This window comes from Schistocerca cancellata, chromosome 6, assembly GCF_023864275.1.
Source record: "Schistocerca cancellata isolate TAMUIC-IGC-003103 chromosome 6, iqSchCanc2.1, whole genome shotgun sequence".
Lineage (NCBI taxonomy): Eukaryota > Metazoa > Arthropoda > Insecta > Orthoptera > Acrididae > Schistocerca > Schistocerca cancellata.
Window position 1 is genome coordinate 63,504,958 of NC_064631.1, and position 20,570 is coordinate 63,525,527.

The 20,570-nt window shown below is 41.3% G+C and overlaps 1 protein-coding gene across 1 annotated transcript in view; it reads left to right on the top strand.

Moving 5' to 3' along the window:
* Positions 1–20,570, top strand: part of LOC126190738 (UDP-glycosyltransferase UGT5-like) — a 193,471-nt gene that overhangs the window by 13,837 nt on the left and 159,064 nt on the right. The window contains exon 2 of the mRNA XM_049931231.1: positions 14,107–14,362. Within this exon, the coding sequence (XP_049787188.1) occupies positions 14,120–14,362 (243 nt within the window). The 5' untranslated portion in view covers positions 14,107–14,119. The remainder of the gene's footprint in view (positions 1–14,106; positions 14,363–20,570) is intronic.

A 20,570-nucleotide genomic window follows, 5' to 3' on the forward strand; every position in this document is an offset into this window, starting at 1 on the left:
ACAGGCCGTGCATTATGAACAGGTCTCGATCATGTCGAAAGATGCAGTCGCCATCCCCAAATTGCTCTTCAACAGTGGGAAGCAAGAAGGTGCTTAAAACATCAATGCAGGCCTGGGCTGTGATAATGCCATGCAAAACAAGAGGTGCAGGCCCCCTCCATGGAAAACTCGACCACACCATAACACCACCACCTCAATTTTACTGTTGGCACTACACACACCGGAAGATGATGTTCACTGGGCATTCGCCATTCCCACACACTGCCATTGGATCGCCTCAATGCGTACCGTGATTCATCACTCCTCACAACATTTTTCCACTGTTCAGTCATCCACTGTTTACAGTCCTTACACCAAGTGAGGCGTTGTTTGGCATTTACCGGCATGATGTGTGGCTTATGAGCAGAAGCTCGACCGTGAAATCCAAGTTTTCGCACCTCCCACCTAACTGTCATAGTACTTGCAATGGATCCTTGATGCAGTTTGGAATTCCTGTGAGATGGTCTGGATAGATGTCTACTTATTACACATTACGACCCTCTTCAACTGTTGGCAGTATCTGTCAGTCAACAGACGAGGTTGGCCTGTACGCTTTTGTGTGTACCTGTCCCTTCACATTTTCACTTCATTATCTCATTGGAAACAGTGGACCTGGGGATGTTTAGGAGTGTGGGAATCTCACATACAGACATATGACACAAGTGACACCCAATCACCTGACCACGTTTGAAGTCCGTGAGTTCCACAGAGTGTCCCATTGTGCTCTCTCACGATGTCTAATGACTACTGAGGTGGTTGTTGTGGAATACCTGGCAGTATGTGGCAGCACAATGCACCTAATATGAAAAACGTATGTTTTGGGGGGTTTCTGGATACTTTTGATCACATAGTGTAGGTGTAACAAGAAATAAATATACATTAGGACATACTATTGAAAATTATTGAAAAATATTATACTGTGAATTGTGCAAATATAAACATGAGCTGATTTCTAATCAGAGTCATTCTCACAGAAACACTTCACACAAACTTGAAAAATCTTCCATTGTAATCAGGAATAGGAAATATGACAGCAATTTGACCCACATCAACCCATTCAATGTCATCTTTGTCTGGCAAAATGTAATGTTCAGCTTCTCCTTTGCATTTAGTGAAATATTTAATGGAGTTTTTTTTATTATGAAGGTTCTGAGTAGTTGTTTGTCCTCGTAATTTACTGTTTTACCACATTAAAACTGGTAATGGATACATACACATGACCCTGCTTTCATCTCACTGACTGAGCTGGAAAGGTTAGGCCCATCGTCTTCAGCTTTGATTTACTTGTGTTCAAACAGTTTCTTGGCTTCTTTAGAAGTTCTTTTCTTCCTTTAAACAGGATCAGTCATCTCTTGTTTGATTTTTTTTGCCCAAAAATGTAGACTTAAGGGACCATTGGTTTTTCTTTCTTTCCTCCTCCCTTTCTTCTTCTTTTAATCTTTGTTCAACTTCTTGTTTGGTCAGGACTTTGCCACAACTTCCTTGAACTCTTCTTCTCTATCCCCTAGAACTCATCAATGCAGTTTTAACATCTGAAGACAGTTTTGGTGATATTGTATCCAAAATAGCTTGTCTTAGTTTCTCTATTGGTGAAGGAATAATTTCACCTAGGCCTACTCCAGAACTTGGATTAGGAATATCAGGTGATGATATTCATTTGGGCTGTACTTTGCTAGTTATAGGCATATCTTGTTGGACTGAAACAATCCTTTTTTACAGAACAGATGTATCTACAGGAAAGATACCAGAGCCTTTAAAACCACCAATGATTGTGTTCGGGTTAATGATCTTATTACAAGTTTGTTCAAAAAGCTTGGAAAAATAGTTTTGTCTACATTTTTGAGACATGACTCATGATACCATGTCTTTGGAATATCTGTCGATGTACCTTTCATTGGCCCACATACAGCGACATACAAAAGCTGAAGTGTATGAGAGGGATGCGGAGGAACACATAGAATAATAATTTCATTTCCCTAGGTGTATGGGTTACATTATAAGTGAAATGACTCCCATGGCCATCAAAGAGTCTGAGAACTGGTTTTTCAAGGGTTTTTTACCTGGCTGACAAAAACAATGAGTCATTTCTCAAAAATGTAGTCCCACACCTAGCCTGAGTCAGTAACACCACATAGTGCACCATTTGGTACTCCTTGTACCCATGTGTTCTGCAAATCTCCTAGTCCTTTAAAAACAACACAAGGGGAAAAGAATTCAGCGAATGCACTACCTATGAACAGAACACTATATTGAAGTCTCCCAGCACTTCCTGATGTTGAATAGGTTACCGTTGCTCTTGGTGGGACAAACACCTTACTTTCAGTAGGTTCCATGCCTAGGCCAGTTCCATCAAGGTTGAAAATCCTTTGTGTGTGGTTTGCTGAAATGTTGTGCTGTAGAATTTTCTTATATAATTTTTTAAAAAAATTGTCTGCTACAAAAGTAGACAGTTATCACTAGTTCATGTATTCACCTTGAGAGTTCCCCTTGTCTTTTATTTTTATTTATTTATTTGTTTTTTTTTTTCGAAAGTTACTATCAAGTCAGAGCCTAGTGTATCATTCTTAAATGGTGTCCTCCTACCCACAGACTGTATGCATCTATGCACCATAAATAGTAAATCTTTTCTGTCTGATGGATACCCACATACAGAAATTCTTCTATATACTTTTCTTCTTGTTTTGATAGGACTTGTTTTCCTAGAGCCTTGAACTTAGGAAGATTTTTACACCAATGCCTTAATGTTTCATAAGGCATTTTGTGTTTTTTTTTTACTGCGGCAGAAACTGTGCTCCCATTTCTATCTTCATCTGTAGCTTGTGCTATTGCATCTGCATCATACGAGGGTGGTTTGAAAAGTTTACCACGAGAAATCAGCGCTAGTACAATGAGTTGTTCACAATATATTCATTGGAATGTTGCCTGTAACCACGTGCCACTTCAGTGCTCTTGGAAGAGAGCTGTGACAGTGACGTGGCTCTGTTGTTGTTCCCATGTAGTGATTTGTGAAGATGGAAAAAAAATCGAGATTTGAGCAGCGATTAAGTACTTCATAAAGAAAGGTATGAAAGCAATGGGCATCCATGCCGATTTCCAGAATACACTGGGAGACTCTGCTCCTTCATATTCAACTGTTGCCAAGTGGACAAATGAAAGAGCTTAGATGATGATCCGCACAGTGGTAGGCCAGAATGTATCACTACTCCAGAAATCACTACAAAAGCGCACAAAATAGTCATGGAGTATCACTGATTGAAAGTGCGTGAAATTGCTCTCACTTGGCAGATGTCATCTGAAAGGGTATATCACATTTTAACTGAAGAATTAGAAATTGAGTGCCACAACTTTTGATGCACGTCAGCACACTTGCTGTCGCTTTGGCAAAATTAGACGAACTAAGGTATGAATTGTTGCCACACCCACCTTATTCACCTGATATGGCTCCATCAGACTTCCATCTTCCCAAAACTGAAAAGATTGAACGAAGATTCATTTCAAACGAAGAATTGATAGCTGAAGTTGACAACTATTTTGCAGGTCTGGAGGAAACCAATTTTCGAGATGGGATTAGGCACTTGAACATCTTTGGATCAAGTGCATTAATGTACAAGGAGACTACATTGAAACATAAAAAAAGTTTCAGTGATGTAACTGAGAACTTTCCTCACCATCCTTGTATATAAGAGGTTTCTTCTTTACATATGTACGAGGCATGGTCTGAAAGAAAAAGTGAGGTTAGTTTTTGGTTAAACACACACTGTACGCATTTTACTCCATGTTTTTAAATCATAAACATTATAAAAACTTTACAAAATTGTACCTCTAAACTAATATAAACTTAAAATAGATATATGTAATGTGTACATACCTGAATTTTAATCTTCAGTTCTTGCAGGTTAACTGTAAACAATGATTTGAAATAGTTTTGTTTATTCTTTTAGTTGTAAAAACAAAGCAAAAAAATATTTATTGCAACTTATAAGTGTTGCCAACATAACTTCAGTATAATATAAAATGATTATGCACATGTATGAAAATTTTTTCACATACATGTTATTAACAGTAAAGGATATATTTAAAAAAAAATATTGTTTATATGTGTTTTACCCCACTGCACCCATTTTACCCTCATAGACACTAGATATTTTGTTGTTCTTAGAAAGTGTAAGAACCCAGTTTGTGTTGAGGGCATGAGCTGGTTTTGCGTAATGGATCGGTTCCATTACGGCTGTCCTGGAAAAGCAAAAATGCGACAATTCTGACATCCTGCAATGGACAGAAATCAACAATCTGTAACAGTGGTTTTGTGGATGAATTCTGTCTGTGAGTATTTGTGTAGATTTCTGTGACTGGTATTTCCCTCTGTTCATGGAAATAGTTTATGCAGAAGAAATGGTAGTGAATATGGCCACGAGGAGAACTACTCCAGTTTGACACTTGAATAACACTATGTCACTTAGATGAATGAAATATTTTGGAGCAAGCAAGCTGATGCAGTGGTCAGCAACAATGAGGTCCAGGATTAGATTTTCTGTAGTTTCCATAAACACATTAAGGTTAATACTGGGATGAATTATTTGTGAGGACACAACCCATCCTGTGTTTCATTCTTACCATATACCAGCTTGTTCCTTTTTCTAATAATCTCAGTAGAATGCTAATCTGAAGCTTTCCTTCATATTTAAAACAGGTTGGTGTCAAATCGACTATAATATTGGTGGTGTCTCATATTTGGAGGCTGCATATTCCTGTTACCTCAGTAACTGAAATACTTTTATATGTATATGGGCTTGAGGCTTTCCTGCCTGGTACACTAATTGCTTAAGAGGCAAGACTCATGTGGGGCATTCCATCTTTAGCATATTTCAGGCAGAGGCCTTCTCACAGGTACCATGTCAAGGATGAGATGTTTGAATATAAATTCATGCAAAAATTGATATCATCAAAATCAACTGCCATAAGCAACAACGTGTGGACAACACCATATTAACATGTGTGCATCCATAACATTGAGGATCTTCTCCTTGGTGTGTGATACAGAAGCAGTGGTGCAACACAAATCTTTGTGTTAAGCTCATGCTACAGCACACAGACAGTGAACACTGTACGTTTAGAAACACCAGTAAGAGTGCTTATAGGGGAAGCAGTCACAGTACATGCCAATGCATGTTGATAGCAAGTAATAAATGTTTGATAAAGCATCAGTGGATGGTTATATTTTTACATCAGTCTACATTACACAAATTGAGCCACACTAAGATGCTCTTGAAGAGGGTGGGTTTGCCTTAGACCATGCTTGAATTGGTGTTTGTGAGTAAAACGTACATGTTGAGTGCAGTACTTCACATGTCATGGATTCCATGCCATTAGAAATTGCTAGCATCACCTGCGTATTGGTAGAACTACATATAACTAGAGATAAGATCCAAATTTTTTATGGACAGGGTATTTTTGTAGTTTTTAGTGAAGTATATGGTGTGATTATATGCGAAACAGTGACGCTGTGCATCAGATGGGAATTGTATCCAGATACCTGACTCTTGTGGACAGTGAGTTACAAGTTATGTTACTCCAGAACATCTCACTTACTCAGAGTTTCAGTTTGCTACAGGAGCATCCCAACTACACAGCAGCACAGTGAAGAAATAGCATGGACCTCAGAAGAAAAGTTTGGGTTCAGATTTTTGGATTCATCAAGGTGTGCAAGGTCAGCAACGATACTGGACAGCCTCCATAGGTTCTGTTAAAATAAGAGAAAGGTTACTGATGTAGCAAATCATTTGTTAACAGTACTTACATTGCTAAAAAAAAAATTAGCATGTTGCTCATAAGAGGCAAATATTTTGTCTTAGATTTCCACTGCAGCTTTGACTCAACCGGAAAATTCAGGTTTCCTGTGGTAGCACTAAATCTCTTGCTTGTACAAAGTTGCAGAGAGTTTCTTCTCCTGTAACTTCATCTCATTTCCTTAAACTGTGTTTCTCAGCTAACACAAAATGGAACATTTATATATTGTCATAGGAATGATCCATTAATTCAGTTCTTCAAAATCTGAATTGATTAAGTTAGTGTAATGACTTAAGTGAAGGATCTGCATTTTCTTCAGGCCTGTGATTATTGAGCTAAATATTTCATGTCACAGATTGGTAATGTTAACAGTATAAGGAAAAGCACAACAAAAAGATATTTACAGATTGGCTGTCAGTCAAAGCTTTTTTCAGGAAACACACACACACACACACACACACACACACACACACACACACATGACCACAATCTCGGCAGCTTGGTGATGTGCACGTGAGGTGAACATGGTTTTTGTGTGTGTGTATGTGTGTGTGTGTGTGTGTGTGTGTGTGTGTGTGTGTGTGTCTCTTTCTGATGAAGGCTTTGGCTGAAAGCTAATGTGTAAGTCTCTTTTCATTGTTCCTGCCTGCAACTTAATATGTCATCTTTATGGTAAGCAGATATCCTATCTTTTCCTTATATTGTTGATATTCCAACCTTGAGTTTCCATTGTTCGATTTGAACTGACGTCACATTAAAATTTTGACCCGTGACAAAGAAAACAAAATTTAACTTTCAGAGCAAAAGTGTCACTCATGTATCAAAGTACCAGTTGAAATGATAATTATGAAGCTAATTGTGCCACAGAAATTTCCACACTGCCTTGTGTTGCAGTTATTAATGGTGGTATTGCGGCCAGAGATTTTGTCACTGTCATCCGAAACCTGATTTTTAAGATCAGAAATTTCCACTCTAAAATGTTTGCTATGATCTGACAGTCAATCTTTAATGTCACTGTTCTTCTTTTTTTTTCTTCAGTCATTTGTATTCAGTGAGCAATTTTCATGTCTGGAGAATATATTTTGGGGAAATGCTTTATACATCTAAAGCCCATGTGTAATTTCCTAATTCGAATAAAGCTTTTTGTCTCTATACTTCTTCTGCAACTGTTCATTGTATGTTTTTTTTTTAAATTAAATGCTCTCATTGGTAATTATGGTGTAGTGTTTTTCTAACTACCAGTTTTGACTCAGTCATGAGTCATTCTCAAGTGTTTGTCCTGTATATGACATGGTGTTGTCCTTAACCTAAACATGTTGTGCATTCGAGAATGCCTGTAACTCAAGTGACATGTGATAAGAACCAAATATTACAGGAGTTCAAAGAAATTGTGATTGTTATTGATATATAATGGGAATGATACTTTGTTAAATAGTAATGAAGATGGCACACCTGTTAGCATTAAAATACATGATTCTGACAGTACAAAAGCAAATATGTTGACCCGTTTGGATACGTAGAAAATATCAGATCACTTGGAAAGATCTTGCACCAGTACCTGTAGTGATGTGGGTCGAGCAAATGCCCAAACTCTGGGCATTTATAAAAAAAAAGTACTTTTTAAAGTTTTTACTGCTAGAATGTACAGTCAGTTACGACTGACTTAGCCGCTGCAGCGCGCCTATATATATTTACTAGACTATGTTGCGCGAAAATCAAGTTTGTGATTGCGCAATGCTGTGTTATTCTTATGGAGGTTTACCGGAAGTTCTTGACTGATAAGAGAATATCAACGAAAATCGAGAATCAAGTGCAGCAACAGAGTCTCTAGTATTACTAGGACTCTGTTGCACTTAAATCATTAAAATAAGGGCTGGGACAATACTCCAACATTAGAGGTTAGTAAATGTTTACATTTAAACATATGTATGTCATTCAGAGCCTTTATTGCGAAGAATGAAAGGAAAGAAGAGAGAAGCACGTTTTTTTACTAACATTCCAACTTGCTGTACCAAGGAAAGGCTTCTTATTTTTACCAATTCTACTCTTCTCCCTCCCTTGCTCCCCCCCCCCCCCTTTCTCTCTCTCTCTCTCTCTCTCTCTCTCTCTCTCTCTATTTTTGGTTCAAATGGCTCTGAGCACTATGGGACTCAACTGCTGTGGTCATCAGTCCCCTAGAACTTAGAACTAATTAAACCTAACTAACCTAAGGACGTCACACACATCCATGCCCGAGGCAGGATTCGAACCTGCGACCGTAGCAGCAGCTTGGCTCCGGACTGGAGCGCCTAGAACCGCACGACCACCGCGGCCGGCTCTCTCTATTTTTCTGTCTGTCTCTTGCATGTGCACACCATCCACACAAACACCGCATGAACAGCTATGTAGTGATAAGACAGTATAAAAAATAAGAAAACATTGTCCTTAGGTCATCACTTTGTGATGTAATGCAGTATACAATTTATCTCAAATCTCTGATTGCTACCAAAGATTGATTGATTATTGATAGCAGAATTATTACCGAATGTATTAAACAGGTGGCATGCATTTCGTGATAATAATGGTATTCTTAAACGTTAAACTGTTTACAGTGAAAAAACAAAACAAAAATTCTTTATTATCAGATGCAGCAACATTTGAGACAGTCTATAGTTTTCTATTCTACTCCTTTCTTTATCTGCTTTTGCATGACTACACTGTTGACAAGATAAAATGAGAACACTAATATAAAAAAGATTTAATAACAAAGAATCAATGCCCATGGAGGTGGAATTGTTGAATTTCGATACTAGTCAATTCCTAGAGAATTGGGACAATTCTTGGACTCGTGGAATCAGAATCAGCACATGACTCATCCCTAATTAAAATCATTATGGATAAACTTTTTTACTCTTAATTTTTTTACACTAGTATAGTATAAGTAAAAATACTACCTACAGGCTTCCTATTTAATATAAACTATACTTTAATTAAGAATTAATTTGAAACTTGTGTTTTGTTTTATTTTTTTATTATGTACTGTCCAATGAGCTTACCTCATTAAAAATGTACAGTTATGTATGTTTACAGTCCAATTTATTTCCCCTAATAACACTTCCCTAACCCTCAAGCAGCTTTTTCAGCTTGGTTACCAAACCACTACAGAAGCAGTGTTGCAAAACACCTTTTCCAATACAGAATATCAGTTTAATTTTTTTTATAAGTACTGCTTTTCAATTCAGCATTTAAAATGCATAAATGCCTAGGCTTTTATGAGTTTTGGGTGCCCAGCATAAATGTCTGGGCATTTGGCCCAACTTATAAATGCCTAAACATTTTGCATCACTAAGTAGCAGTACAGAGCTCTAGTACATGTAAAGGAAATGCAATTCCTAACCATTAGAACAGGAAACATCATTCTATTATTTAAAAAGAGTGCAGGAATTAGTACACCAATAGCAGACACATAACTGTAACATCCATGGACTGAAACTGTGTGAGTCCACCATTCTGGATAAAATAAAGAAAGCTGTTGAATCTACATTTAAACAGCAGCAGTGTAGTTTCTGATCTCAAAGATTAACTACCGACCTCATTTTTCCTCAAGAATTTTCCTTGAAATTTACTAGGAGCAAAATAAAACATTTTTTTTCTGGATATAGAGAAAGTCTGTGGCCATATACTGCTTAGGCATATATGGAAATGTCTGTAGCATCAGTAAGTTCTTGATAAAATTATCAATCATCACACAAGTTGGGTAATTATGGGTTGAAACAAAGAGCTGTATGCAGATTCAAATTTGGATGCCAGGTTGGTAGAAAACAAAGAGAAGAATCCAACAAGGCAGTTGTGCTTCGTCGTGCCTATTCTTCATCATAATGGATAAAGTTTTAAAAGCAATCAGAAGAAGAAAAATTCCATGCCATAGATATAGTTTGGTTTGTACCTTCACTTTTGTCTCCCCCAAAATCATTACATTTTCAGGAAGAACTTCATAATTGTGGGGCAGAAATGAAAGTACAAACTAGTGTAGGTCTTCGGCATCAGTAATTCACAAAATAGGTCTTAAATCAGCAAAACAAAGACAGACTGTTTGGTATTGTGTAGGACCTCTTCAACAGTCCATTTAAGAATTCAAGATGGGTGTTGCCAATTGGCATCAGGTAAACAAGCAACAACTGTGGAAGTACAAGAAAAGCTGAAGGCATCTTATCTGCAACTGTTCTAGAGTGTTGCATTTCAGTAAATATGAAATCTTGTTGTCTCTGACACATGGCTCAGTCACTTGCTCATGTTAAGTGGCTAAATGAAATCACTCTTAAATGATAACAAAGCAATGGTTTCCATTTTATGGTATGCTGTGTGACAAGACGTACACAGATAGAGATGAAATAAAGGTAATTCTGTATTTTGTGTCATAGTCCCCTATTGAATTATGTATCACTTGGAGAATAGAATGAGAATCACTTTGATGGGTAAGTTATGCATATTGTCAGATACAGATGCATTTGGTAATTTCTGGTTCACCCTTCTTACTGAATATGATAGTGTTGGCATTTCAATTGTTAAGCATACATGGCTAGAGAGAGTACAAGATTTTATCATCTCGTCATCACTGAAGTTACACAATATGGCCTATAACTTCATCTGATTGTATTTTATTATTACTTCTCACAGCAATTTAACAAAATGTGGCCGGCCACTGTGGCCGAGCGGTTCTAGGTGCTTCAGTCCGGAACCACGCGACTGCTATGGTCGCAGGTTCGAATCCTGCCTCGGGCATGTATGTGTGTGATGTCCTTAGGTTAGTTCAGTAGTTCTAAGTCTAGGGGCTGATGACTTCAGAAGTTAAGTCCCATAGTGCTTAGAGGCATTTGAACCATTTGAACAAAGTGTGGTATCAGTAGTAAATAGCCCTGTCAGAGAAGACCAAAAAACTTTAAAAGTGGGGGAAAAAGTTGGTGTAGTTTCGTCATGATCAAGATACTAAAAATCCTGACTAGTAGTGTGTGAGCATAGGGATGGGGATGTACGTAAAGGTGGCTTGTTGAGGATTCTCCTGAATGTCTCAGAAACCACAGCATCTAGCAAAAATATTTCCCAGTAAAATATTACAATGCATTAAATTCCCTACAAAAAAGGTCCTATTAATTTTTTCCTCAAAGGTTAATAGTTTATACATTTTGGTGGATGGAAAAAATGCAGATTATGAAAAGCAGTGTTTCAGTGGCATGAAACTGATGTTTATTGTGAACAAATATGAGGTTCATCCAGAAACTAAGTTCTAATTGGGTCCAGAAATTGCACGACTTGTCGGGCAGGAATGTGCACGGGCAGGAGTAAAGAGGAGGTGTGTGGGAATAATGAAGTGAAATTTGTCTTGTGATGGCAGTGGTAACTGCACAGTGTTAGGATAAAATGACTACTCTGATATTGTCTCCCACAAACTGCAACATTCCTGCAGTTCTCAGATTTTTGCATGGTCAGAACCAACTTCCAGCTGATGCCCATTTCCGATTGCGCCACATGTATGGACATGACAGTATGAGCAACAGTATGGTCAGATGATGGTGCAGGCTATTTATTGAATGACGAACCAATATTCATGACAAGGACTGTAGTGCTTGACAGTCACTGGGGACACCAGAACTAATGGAAAGTATGCAGTGAGCAATTTGCAGAACTGGCACTCGACAATTTCAGAGCTCTCTTCAATTCCCCCAAGATGTATATATTTATGTGGTGTCTGTTCTCTTGGACATGTAAGCAGCAGACCAGGGCTCAAATCCTGGTTCAGCACAAACTTTAAACTTACCCCATTGATTTAGATCAATGCCCACTCGCAGCCAATGTCTGTAATTCATTTGTGTCCCTCCAGATATCTTGCTCACAACTGCACAAAACTGTCTCCTGGTGGCTTGGTTGATGTAAAATGTGTGCAATATGCGTGCGAAGGAAACAAAGAGGTGATGATAAAACTAAACATATGACCTCAGCACTGACATTCATACAGTGGTACGCAGAGAAAGGTGACGAGCTTCTCAACTATATTGTCACTGGTGATGAAACATGGGTGTCACATGCCAGACCAGAAACAAAACTTGTTCACCTGTGAAGACCAAATTCAAGCAGGCACACACTGTGAAAAAATTACATCCACTCTCTTCAGAGTTCGACCTGGTGTCCTGTGCGAGTTTTTACAGCAATGGGAGACCGTAAATGGTGATCGGTATTGTCAGACATTGAAAAATCGGAGGAGGTTGAACCAGAACAAGAGACATGGGATATAGACAAGTGACAGTATTCTTGTGCATGACAATGCAAGACCCCATACAGCCAACTCCACATGAAATGTATTGAATCAGTTAGGATGTGAGATATTGGACCATTCATCCATCCTACAGCCCAGATCTTTCTCCAAGTGATTTTCTTCTCTTCCATCTCATGAAGCGTTTTCTGTCAAGAAAATCTTTCCACAACAACACTGAGATGCATATTAAAGTGGCTTTATGGCTCTAAACATTGGCGATGGACTCCTATGATGTGGACATACAACTGATGGTGCAACGTTATGACAAATGCCTCAACAATATGGTGACCATTGGGAAGTAGTCAGTGAATGTATGTGAATATTGGTTGGTTAGTTGATTTGGAGGGAGGGGTCATATAGTGAGGTCATCAATCCCATCGGATTAGGGAAGGATGTTGGCCACACCCTTTCAAAAGAACCATGCCGGCATTTGCCTGAAGCGATTTAGAGAAATCACGGAAAGCCTAAATCAGGATGGCCGGACGCAGGTTTGAACTGTCGTCCTCCCAGATGGATTTGCTAACCACTGCACCACCTCACTTGGTATGAAAATATTCCAATCAATATTTCTTTCTTAGTTAATTCATTAGAACATAAGTTCTGGATACACCACACATTGTATGTATGCATGTATGTATGTATTAAACTGGGAACCTAGAAACGACGGAGAGGATTTGTTCCGCTGTAGCCCTCACTGGTTCTCAACCCCACAAGAGGCCACAGCAGTCCACCCACCCCACTGCCACCCCACACTGAACCCAGGGTTACTGTGCGGTTCGGCCCCAAGTGGACTCCCCAGGAACATCTCGTACCAGATGAATGTAACCCCAGATGTTTGCGTGGTAAAATAATTATGGTGTACGCGTATGTGGAAACAGTGTTTGCACAGCAATTGCCGATACAGTGTAACTGAGGTGGAATAAGGGGAACCAGCCCACATTCGCCGAGGTAGCGGGAAAACTGCCTTGAAAACCATCCACAGACTGGACCTCAACACTAACCTGATGAGCGAATTCGTGCTGAGGACCAGAACGCCTTCCCGCTCAGGAAGCAGCGCTTTAGACCGCGTGGCTATCCGGGTGGGCCCAGTCACATTAATGTGACCACCACATGTGTTAGACGTCAACGTCCACACAGGAGGTGGCAGCACTAGCAGTGGAGAGTATATGAAGCATATCGGTGGACACGGAAAAGAGTGCAGTTGTTGTAATGTGGAACTGGAACGATTTATCTGATGTCCAAAAGGGTATGAACATGGTTTTCAGGCCGAGGGTGGAAGCATTTCTGAAATGGCTAAGTTTGTAAACTGTCCGCCTCATGCATACTCAAAGTATACTGTGCATGGGAAAGTGGCACTATCTGAAGCCAGCACAGTGACAACTATGGTGTACCATGGGCCACGATAAAAACAACAAGAAAAAATGTTTAAATTTTATTTCAAGTTTTTGGAACAAAGTTTCCGAAACGATTTTATCTGACATGCATGATTTTACTCAAAAAAAAAAAAAATAAATACTGGAAGTAAGCCTAAAGACGTAAATATAAGTAACTATGCGTTCAAACTGCGTGGATTTTGCGCTTGATTGGTTTGTATCCCCTTTTACAGTATCATGCCGCGCGGGATAAGCCGAGCGGTCTGAGGCGCTGCAGTCATGGACTGTGCGGCTGGTCCCGGCGGAGGTTCGAGTCCTCCCTCGGGCATGGGTGTGTGTGTTTGTCCTTAGGATAATTGAGCTTAAGTAGTGTGTAAGCTTAGGGACTGATGACCTTAGCAGTTAAGTCCCATAAGATTTCACACACAACATTTTTAGTATCATGCCAAAGGTGAATGCTTCAGCGCCACCATATCACGTAGGAACAATCTGAAATGTGGAGCACAACAAACACCATTCACTTGGCGTGGCTAACACGTAGATTCACTGTTCCTGCTGAGAAACATGGAATTATGCATTACGATGGATTGTACAGCAACTGTTTTGTGTTCATTGCAGGTGGGAGCTCGCCATGCGCCACCTTTCGCTGCTCGCCGTCGCCCTGCTGGGTGGGCTGGGCTCGCAGGGTGCCAACATCCTGGCACCCCTCTGGTTCTCGGCCCCCAGTCACTTCGTCATGTTCGACCGTCTGTTGTCGGCGCTGGCGGAGAAGGGCCACAACGTGACGGTGCTCAGCTACTTCCCAAGGAAGGCACCTCTGCACAACTACCACGACATTGCGCTGCACAGGGACGAATGGCCCCACCTCAGGGGAGTGAGTGTCTCGCTGCAGCCTAACGAATTTAAGGGTTTTTACAAAATGGTGTACTACACCAGTAAAATATTTTAAAATTTTTATTGGCATTTAAGAGCATACGTGCATGTTTGTAGCTGAGTGGTCAATGTGACTGACACTCATGCAGGGAACCCGTTGGGGATCCCTGTGATTGAGAAGTAGCGCCTCCGCGGTCAACCTGCCTCAGTCGGCTGCCTCAAAAGTTTTTGAGTATTGTAGTAGGATTATCGAGAATAATAAATGAGTAAATTGTGACTGCAAAGTGCATATTGTCTGTTTAATCATCTGCAATAAAAGAAACAAATGTCTTATCAGTTATTCATAATAGCTTATGTTGATTGTATTGAAAATTATAATATGTTAATCAGTGTACATGGCAGTTATCTTACACACTCTGAACTGGCGTCAGCGGTTTCACTGTTGAATAGTTACTGCCTTACCATGTGGAGCGTTACTAGTATCCACGTGGTTACGCCACCTACAAGTATGGAGTTAAGTAATTAGCCACATTATTCCTCTCGTTAAATTAGACAAAGTGATTAGTCATCATATTCTTTCGTTAAATTGCCCCAGTCTCATCTACATATTGGCCTTCTCCCTTCGGGGAGAGAATTTTCTAGGATAATGATAATATCTCTGTCCATAAAAAGGAATTGTAGCGATATTTTCAGGTGAAGGACGCTGGGCTGGAAGCCGTCTTCAAAACACTGTAGATGTGCTTGTGGCGATATGACGAGTTGTAATGGCAAAATAAGCTGTGAGTTGAAAAGAGGGGGCCAGGGGAGGGATACGTGTTCAATCAATATTTCGAGGTAAAACACACGCTGGGTTGCTCTTATATATCTGGTAAGAGCTTATCTTACGTTAACTGCGCCCCATTGTAAGAATTTAGCACTGAGTGCTCTGTATAGCGACTTGTGAAGTCGGCGGCGTTGTGTTGAATCAGAAACTGAACCGACGCACATGCAGGCGCAACGGCAGTGGACCTGTCCTTATTGGCAACATAACATCAGTTATTATTCAAGTTACTGTATAAAATGTGTGAGAGACTGCAGACATCTTCGCACTTCCCACACAATCCCGAAGATATTAAAAGAAGATAAATGCGACAACTACGTCAGGATCATCTCGACAGCTCAGGCTTCTAACTCGCGGACCAGAATAATGAACAAAACAATGGAAAATAAAATTAAGAATCTGTTAGAAGGCCGTTAATCTGGCTTTAAAAATGAGAAAGCGCCAGGCATTAACAGCTGCTAATGTAAGCAAAACATGAGAAAATGAAGGTATTTCATAGGATTTGTCCACCCATCGAAAGCGCTCGACAATTTAATGTGGTGACAGATGTTTGAAATCTACAGAAAAAGGTTATACACAATAGAGAAAGATGGATGGTGCCCAGTATGTTAAGAATGAAGAGGGAGCAGTAAAAATGGGAGAAAAAAAGCAGTGCTCGGAATGCAATCATTCTCCTCTAACGTTCTACCTGTATACTGAATAAGCCATAAAGGAAATAGAAACTACACTACTGGCCATTAAAATTGCTACACCAAGAAGAAATGCAGATGATAAACGGGTATTCATTGGACAAATATATTATACTAGAACTGACATGTGATTACATTTTCGCGGAATTTGGGTACATAGATCCTGAGAAATCAGTACCCAGAGCAACCACCTCTGGCCGTAATAACGCCTCGATACGCCTGGGCATTGAGTCAAACAGGACTTTGATGGCGTGTACAGGTACAGCTGCCCATGCAGCTTCAACACGATACCACAGTTCATCAAGAGCAGTGACTGGTGTATTGTGACGAGCCAGTTGCTCGGCCACCATTGACCAGACGTTTTCAGTTCGTGAGAGATCTGGAGAATGTGCTGGCCAGGGCAGCAGTCGAACATTTTCTGTATCCAGAAAAGGCCAGTACAGGACCTGCAACATGCAGTCGTGCATTATCCTGCTGAAATGTAGGGTTTTGCAGGGATCGAAGGAAGAGTAGACCCACAGGTCGTAACACGTCTGAAATGTAACGTCCACTGTTCAAAGTGCCATCAATGCGAACGAGAGTTAACCGAGACACCCTATACCATCACGCTGGGTGATACACCAGTATGGCGATGACGAATACACGCTTCCAATGTGCGTTCACCGCGATGTCGCCAAACATGGATGCGACCATCATGATGCTGTAAACAGAACCTCGATTCATCCGAAAAAATGTTTTGCCATTCGTGTACCCAGGTTCGTCGTTGAGTACACCATCGTAGGCGCTCCTGTCTGTGATACAGCGTCAAGGGTAACTGCAGCCATGGTCTCCGAGTTGATAGTCCGTGCTGCTGCAAACGTCGTCGAACTGTTGGTGCAGATGGTTGTTGTCTTGCAAACGTCCCCATCAGTTGACTCAGGGATCGAGACGTGGCTGCACGATCCGTTACAGCCATGAAGATAAGATGATGTCATCTCGACTGCTAGTGATACGAGGCCGTTGCGATCCAGCACGGCGTTCCGTATTACCCTCATGAACCCGCCGATTCCATATTCTGCTAAGAGTCATTGGATCTCGACCAACGCGAGCAGCAATGTCGCGATACGATAAATCGCAATCGCGATAGGCTACAATCCGACCTTTATCAAAGTAAGAAACGTGATGGTACGCATTTCTCCTCCTTACACGAGGCGTCACAACAACGTATCACCAGGCAACGCCGGTCAACTGCTGTTTGTGTATGAGAAATCGGTTGGAAACTTTCCTCACGTCAGCACGTTGTAGGTGTCGCCACCGGCGCCAACCTTGTGTGAATACTGTGAAAAGCTAATTATTTGTATATCACAGCATCTTCTTCCTGTCGGTTAAATTTCGCGTCTGTAGCACGTCATCTTCGTGGTGTAGAAATTTTAATGGCCAGTAGTGTAGGTTCATAAGTCTTATTAAAGTCAAGGTGAAAGGATATCAAAGCATAATATTGGCTGATGGCATTGCTGTCCTGCCTGAAATTGAGGGCAATTTAGAAGACTGTTGAAAAGAGTGAACTATCTCCTCAGTACAGAATATTCATCTTGGATGGACTAAAATGTGACGAAAGTATCGAGTTTACACAAAAATGAGATTAACGACAAACTTCACGTAAAATTTGGTTACCAGCTTGTTAGACAAAATTAAGAAAGTCTATTAACGTGGAAGCAACATAACGAATGATACACGAAGCAAGGAACATATACTGACGGAAAAAAATCACAATATCAAGGAAGAGTTGAGCGACAGAAACAGAAGTTGGTAGGCGTGTTTCTACATGTGAAAGATGATGATTGTTCAAATGTCGTGCCAGTCCCATAAGAATGGCGCTAGTAGCGCCACTGTGAAGATGCAAACAGCTTTGCGTTTTAAATACACGCTGCAACGGTCGTGAGCGTTAGTTACCGTTGAGATCGGACGTGGTGAGTTGATGTTACTAAAGAATCCCTTAAGACGACATAGACGCCATCATCAAAAACTGAGTGAGCATGAACGAGGTCGTGTAATAGGGCTACGAGAAGCTGGATGTTCCTTCTGTGATACACCAGGAAGAATTGACAGAAATGCAGCCACTGTACGTGACTGCTGGCAGCAGTGTTCACTAGAATGTACGGTCGCAAGTACACTGGACTCCAGACGGCCACGTGGCCCTGCCAAGAGGGAAGACCACCTTGTTTGGTTTATGGCTCCGGCATGTGGTACTACGTCTGCAGCACAATTTGAGGAGGAGTTGGCACCACAGTGATACAAGGAACTGTTACAAATAGGTTACTTCAAGGACAGCTTCGGATAGACATCCTGTAGCGTACATTCCACTGACCCCAAACCACTGCCATTTGGGACTTCAGTGGTGTCGAGTGATAGCTCTTTGGAGGAAGGGGTGGAGGTCTGTTGTGTTTTATGATGAAAGCTGGTTCTGCCTCGGTGCCAGTGATGGCCGTGTGTTGGTTAGGAGCAACCATGTTGAAGGCCTACCACCAACCTCTCTGCATACTAGACACACTGGACCTACACCTCGAGTTATGCTGTGGGTTGTGATGTCATATGACAGCAGGAGCACTTTCGTGGGTATCCCACAGACCCTGACTGCAAATTTGTACATCAGTCTAGTGATTCAATCTGTTGTGCTGTCATTCATAAACAGCATTACAGGGGGTGTTTTGCAACAGGATAATGCTCGCCCGCATACCGCTTTTGTAACCCAGAGTGTCGATGTGTTGCCTTGGTCGGTCTCTAGTCGAGCACTTCGTCGGACGACAACTCCAGCGTCATCCACAAAAAGCAGGAACCGCCCCTGGATTGACCAACAAGGTGAAATAGACAAGGAACTCAATCCCATAACCTGACATCAGGCACATGTACAACACAATACATGCACGTTTGCGCATGGTTATTAATGTACAAGCATTTCACATTTGAAATGGCTTATCTCGCGCTTACATTAACCTGTGAACTTGCAGTGTCAATCATTTAAATTTTTACCTAGACAAAACGTATTCCCAAGGTTTCATTACTGTACGTTAATTATTTTTCGAACTTGCAAGTTTTTCCCGTCAGTGTATAAGAAGCAGATCAGCACAGGGAAAGAGGGAAACAAGTCTACTAATGTCAAACTTTGGCCATAGTTTGAGGAAGACATTTCTGAAAATGTACATTTGGAGTGCAGCATTGTATGGAAGTCGCCCATGGAACGTCGGAAAACCGCAATGAAAGAGGAACGAAAAGTAAGAGATTTGGTGTTACATAAGGATACTTAGTCGACTGATAAGAGAAGTTCCCTGCAGGATATTGTTCTGACCTGGGTCACATTGTGTGTAGGAGGTCGGGAACAGTCACGGACGATTCTAGGTGTCGGTCAAGGGGGGGGGGGGCTAATGGGTGAAGGGGAGGGGGTTTGGGGGAATAGAATATCGCTTAACAAAAGGAGAGTTGGGGTCCTCCACCGGCAAATTGGTAAAATTTGGTTTTGGTTAAAGTATTTTTTGGTAACTGTTTTGGAGTTCAGGGTAAAAAATGTTTATTAATAAATAATAAAACTTCCATTTTAAGTCAAATGATATTTATTGGTTTAGATAGTAAGCTGTTTGCCGCTCTTATTATTTTCGTAAAATGTGTCTGAAATGTATTGCAACCTATATTTGCTACATAATTATAAAAAATTATCGAATCTGTTGGAGTAATATAGTCGCTGATTGCTAAAGTCATTTTATCCAGTGTAATGTGATACTCGATTGTGGGGGGGGGGGGGGGGGGACGTCGCGCTATAGCCCCCATGTCTCCCCCTTGCCACAGCCCCTGGGTACAGTATGCGAGTGAGTGGAGCAGTTTACACCTGGAGACGTCGGTGACGCAGTGGTATTATTTCTTAAGTTGAGTTTACAGAGTCATAAACTGGCTGGCCGGCCGGAGTAGCCGTGCGGTTGTAAGCGCTATAGTCTGGAGCCGGGCGACCGCTCCGGTCGCAGGTTCGAATCCTACCTCGGTCATGGATGTGTGTGATGTCCTTAGGTTAGTTAGGTTTAATTAGTTCTAAGTTCTAGGCGACTGAAGACCTTAGAAGTTAAGTCGCATAGTTCTCAGAGCCATTTTTTTGTCTCACGGCGTCGGTCGGCAGCCGGGCTCAAGCGCGGTCCATGAATAAGTTTTGCTGCCTCGTCAGTGAGCCGTGACGTCGCAGGTCAGACAGCCACGTTTATATAGGGTGGGGCCCCTCCACGCCCACACCGACGTGGTGAACAAAGCAAAAGTTCTACTGTCACCTCCGTATATCGTGTTAGTTTTCGAATCAGGAGTCACAGGATGCGGGCTGTGATGTTGTCCATGCGTCTGGGTAGGATTACTCATTGGCATGGTCCATCAGGAGACGGAAAGTGAACGAAAGCGATCGAAGGGTAGCGGTTTGTAAGAGCAGAGGGGAAAAAAGTGCCAAGGCAAGAGCCAATGGAAAAAAAACCTCTGCGCCAGTGGGAGGGGTAGTAAGGGGAGTAGCGGCTTGCTGGCTGCGACAGTGCATGCAAGGTGAGGTTACGTTAGTGCGAGGCATCGTGCATCGTTACCTTTGTCGCTGCGGCTGCTCGTGGTAGATGGGTCAGTCCGGGTGCTGCAGCTGGGCTCCTGTGAATTCTCCTGGGCCTGCCGCAGCGGCTGCGTCCCTGTAACAGTCCGAGGTCCTC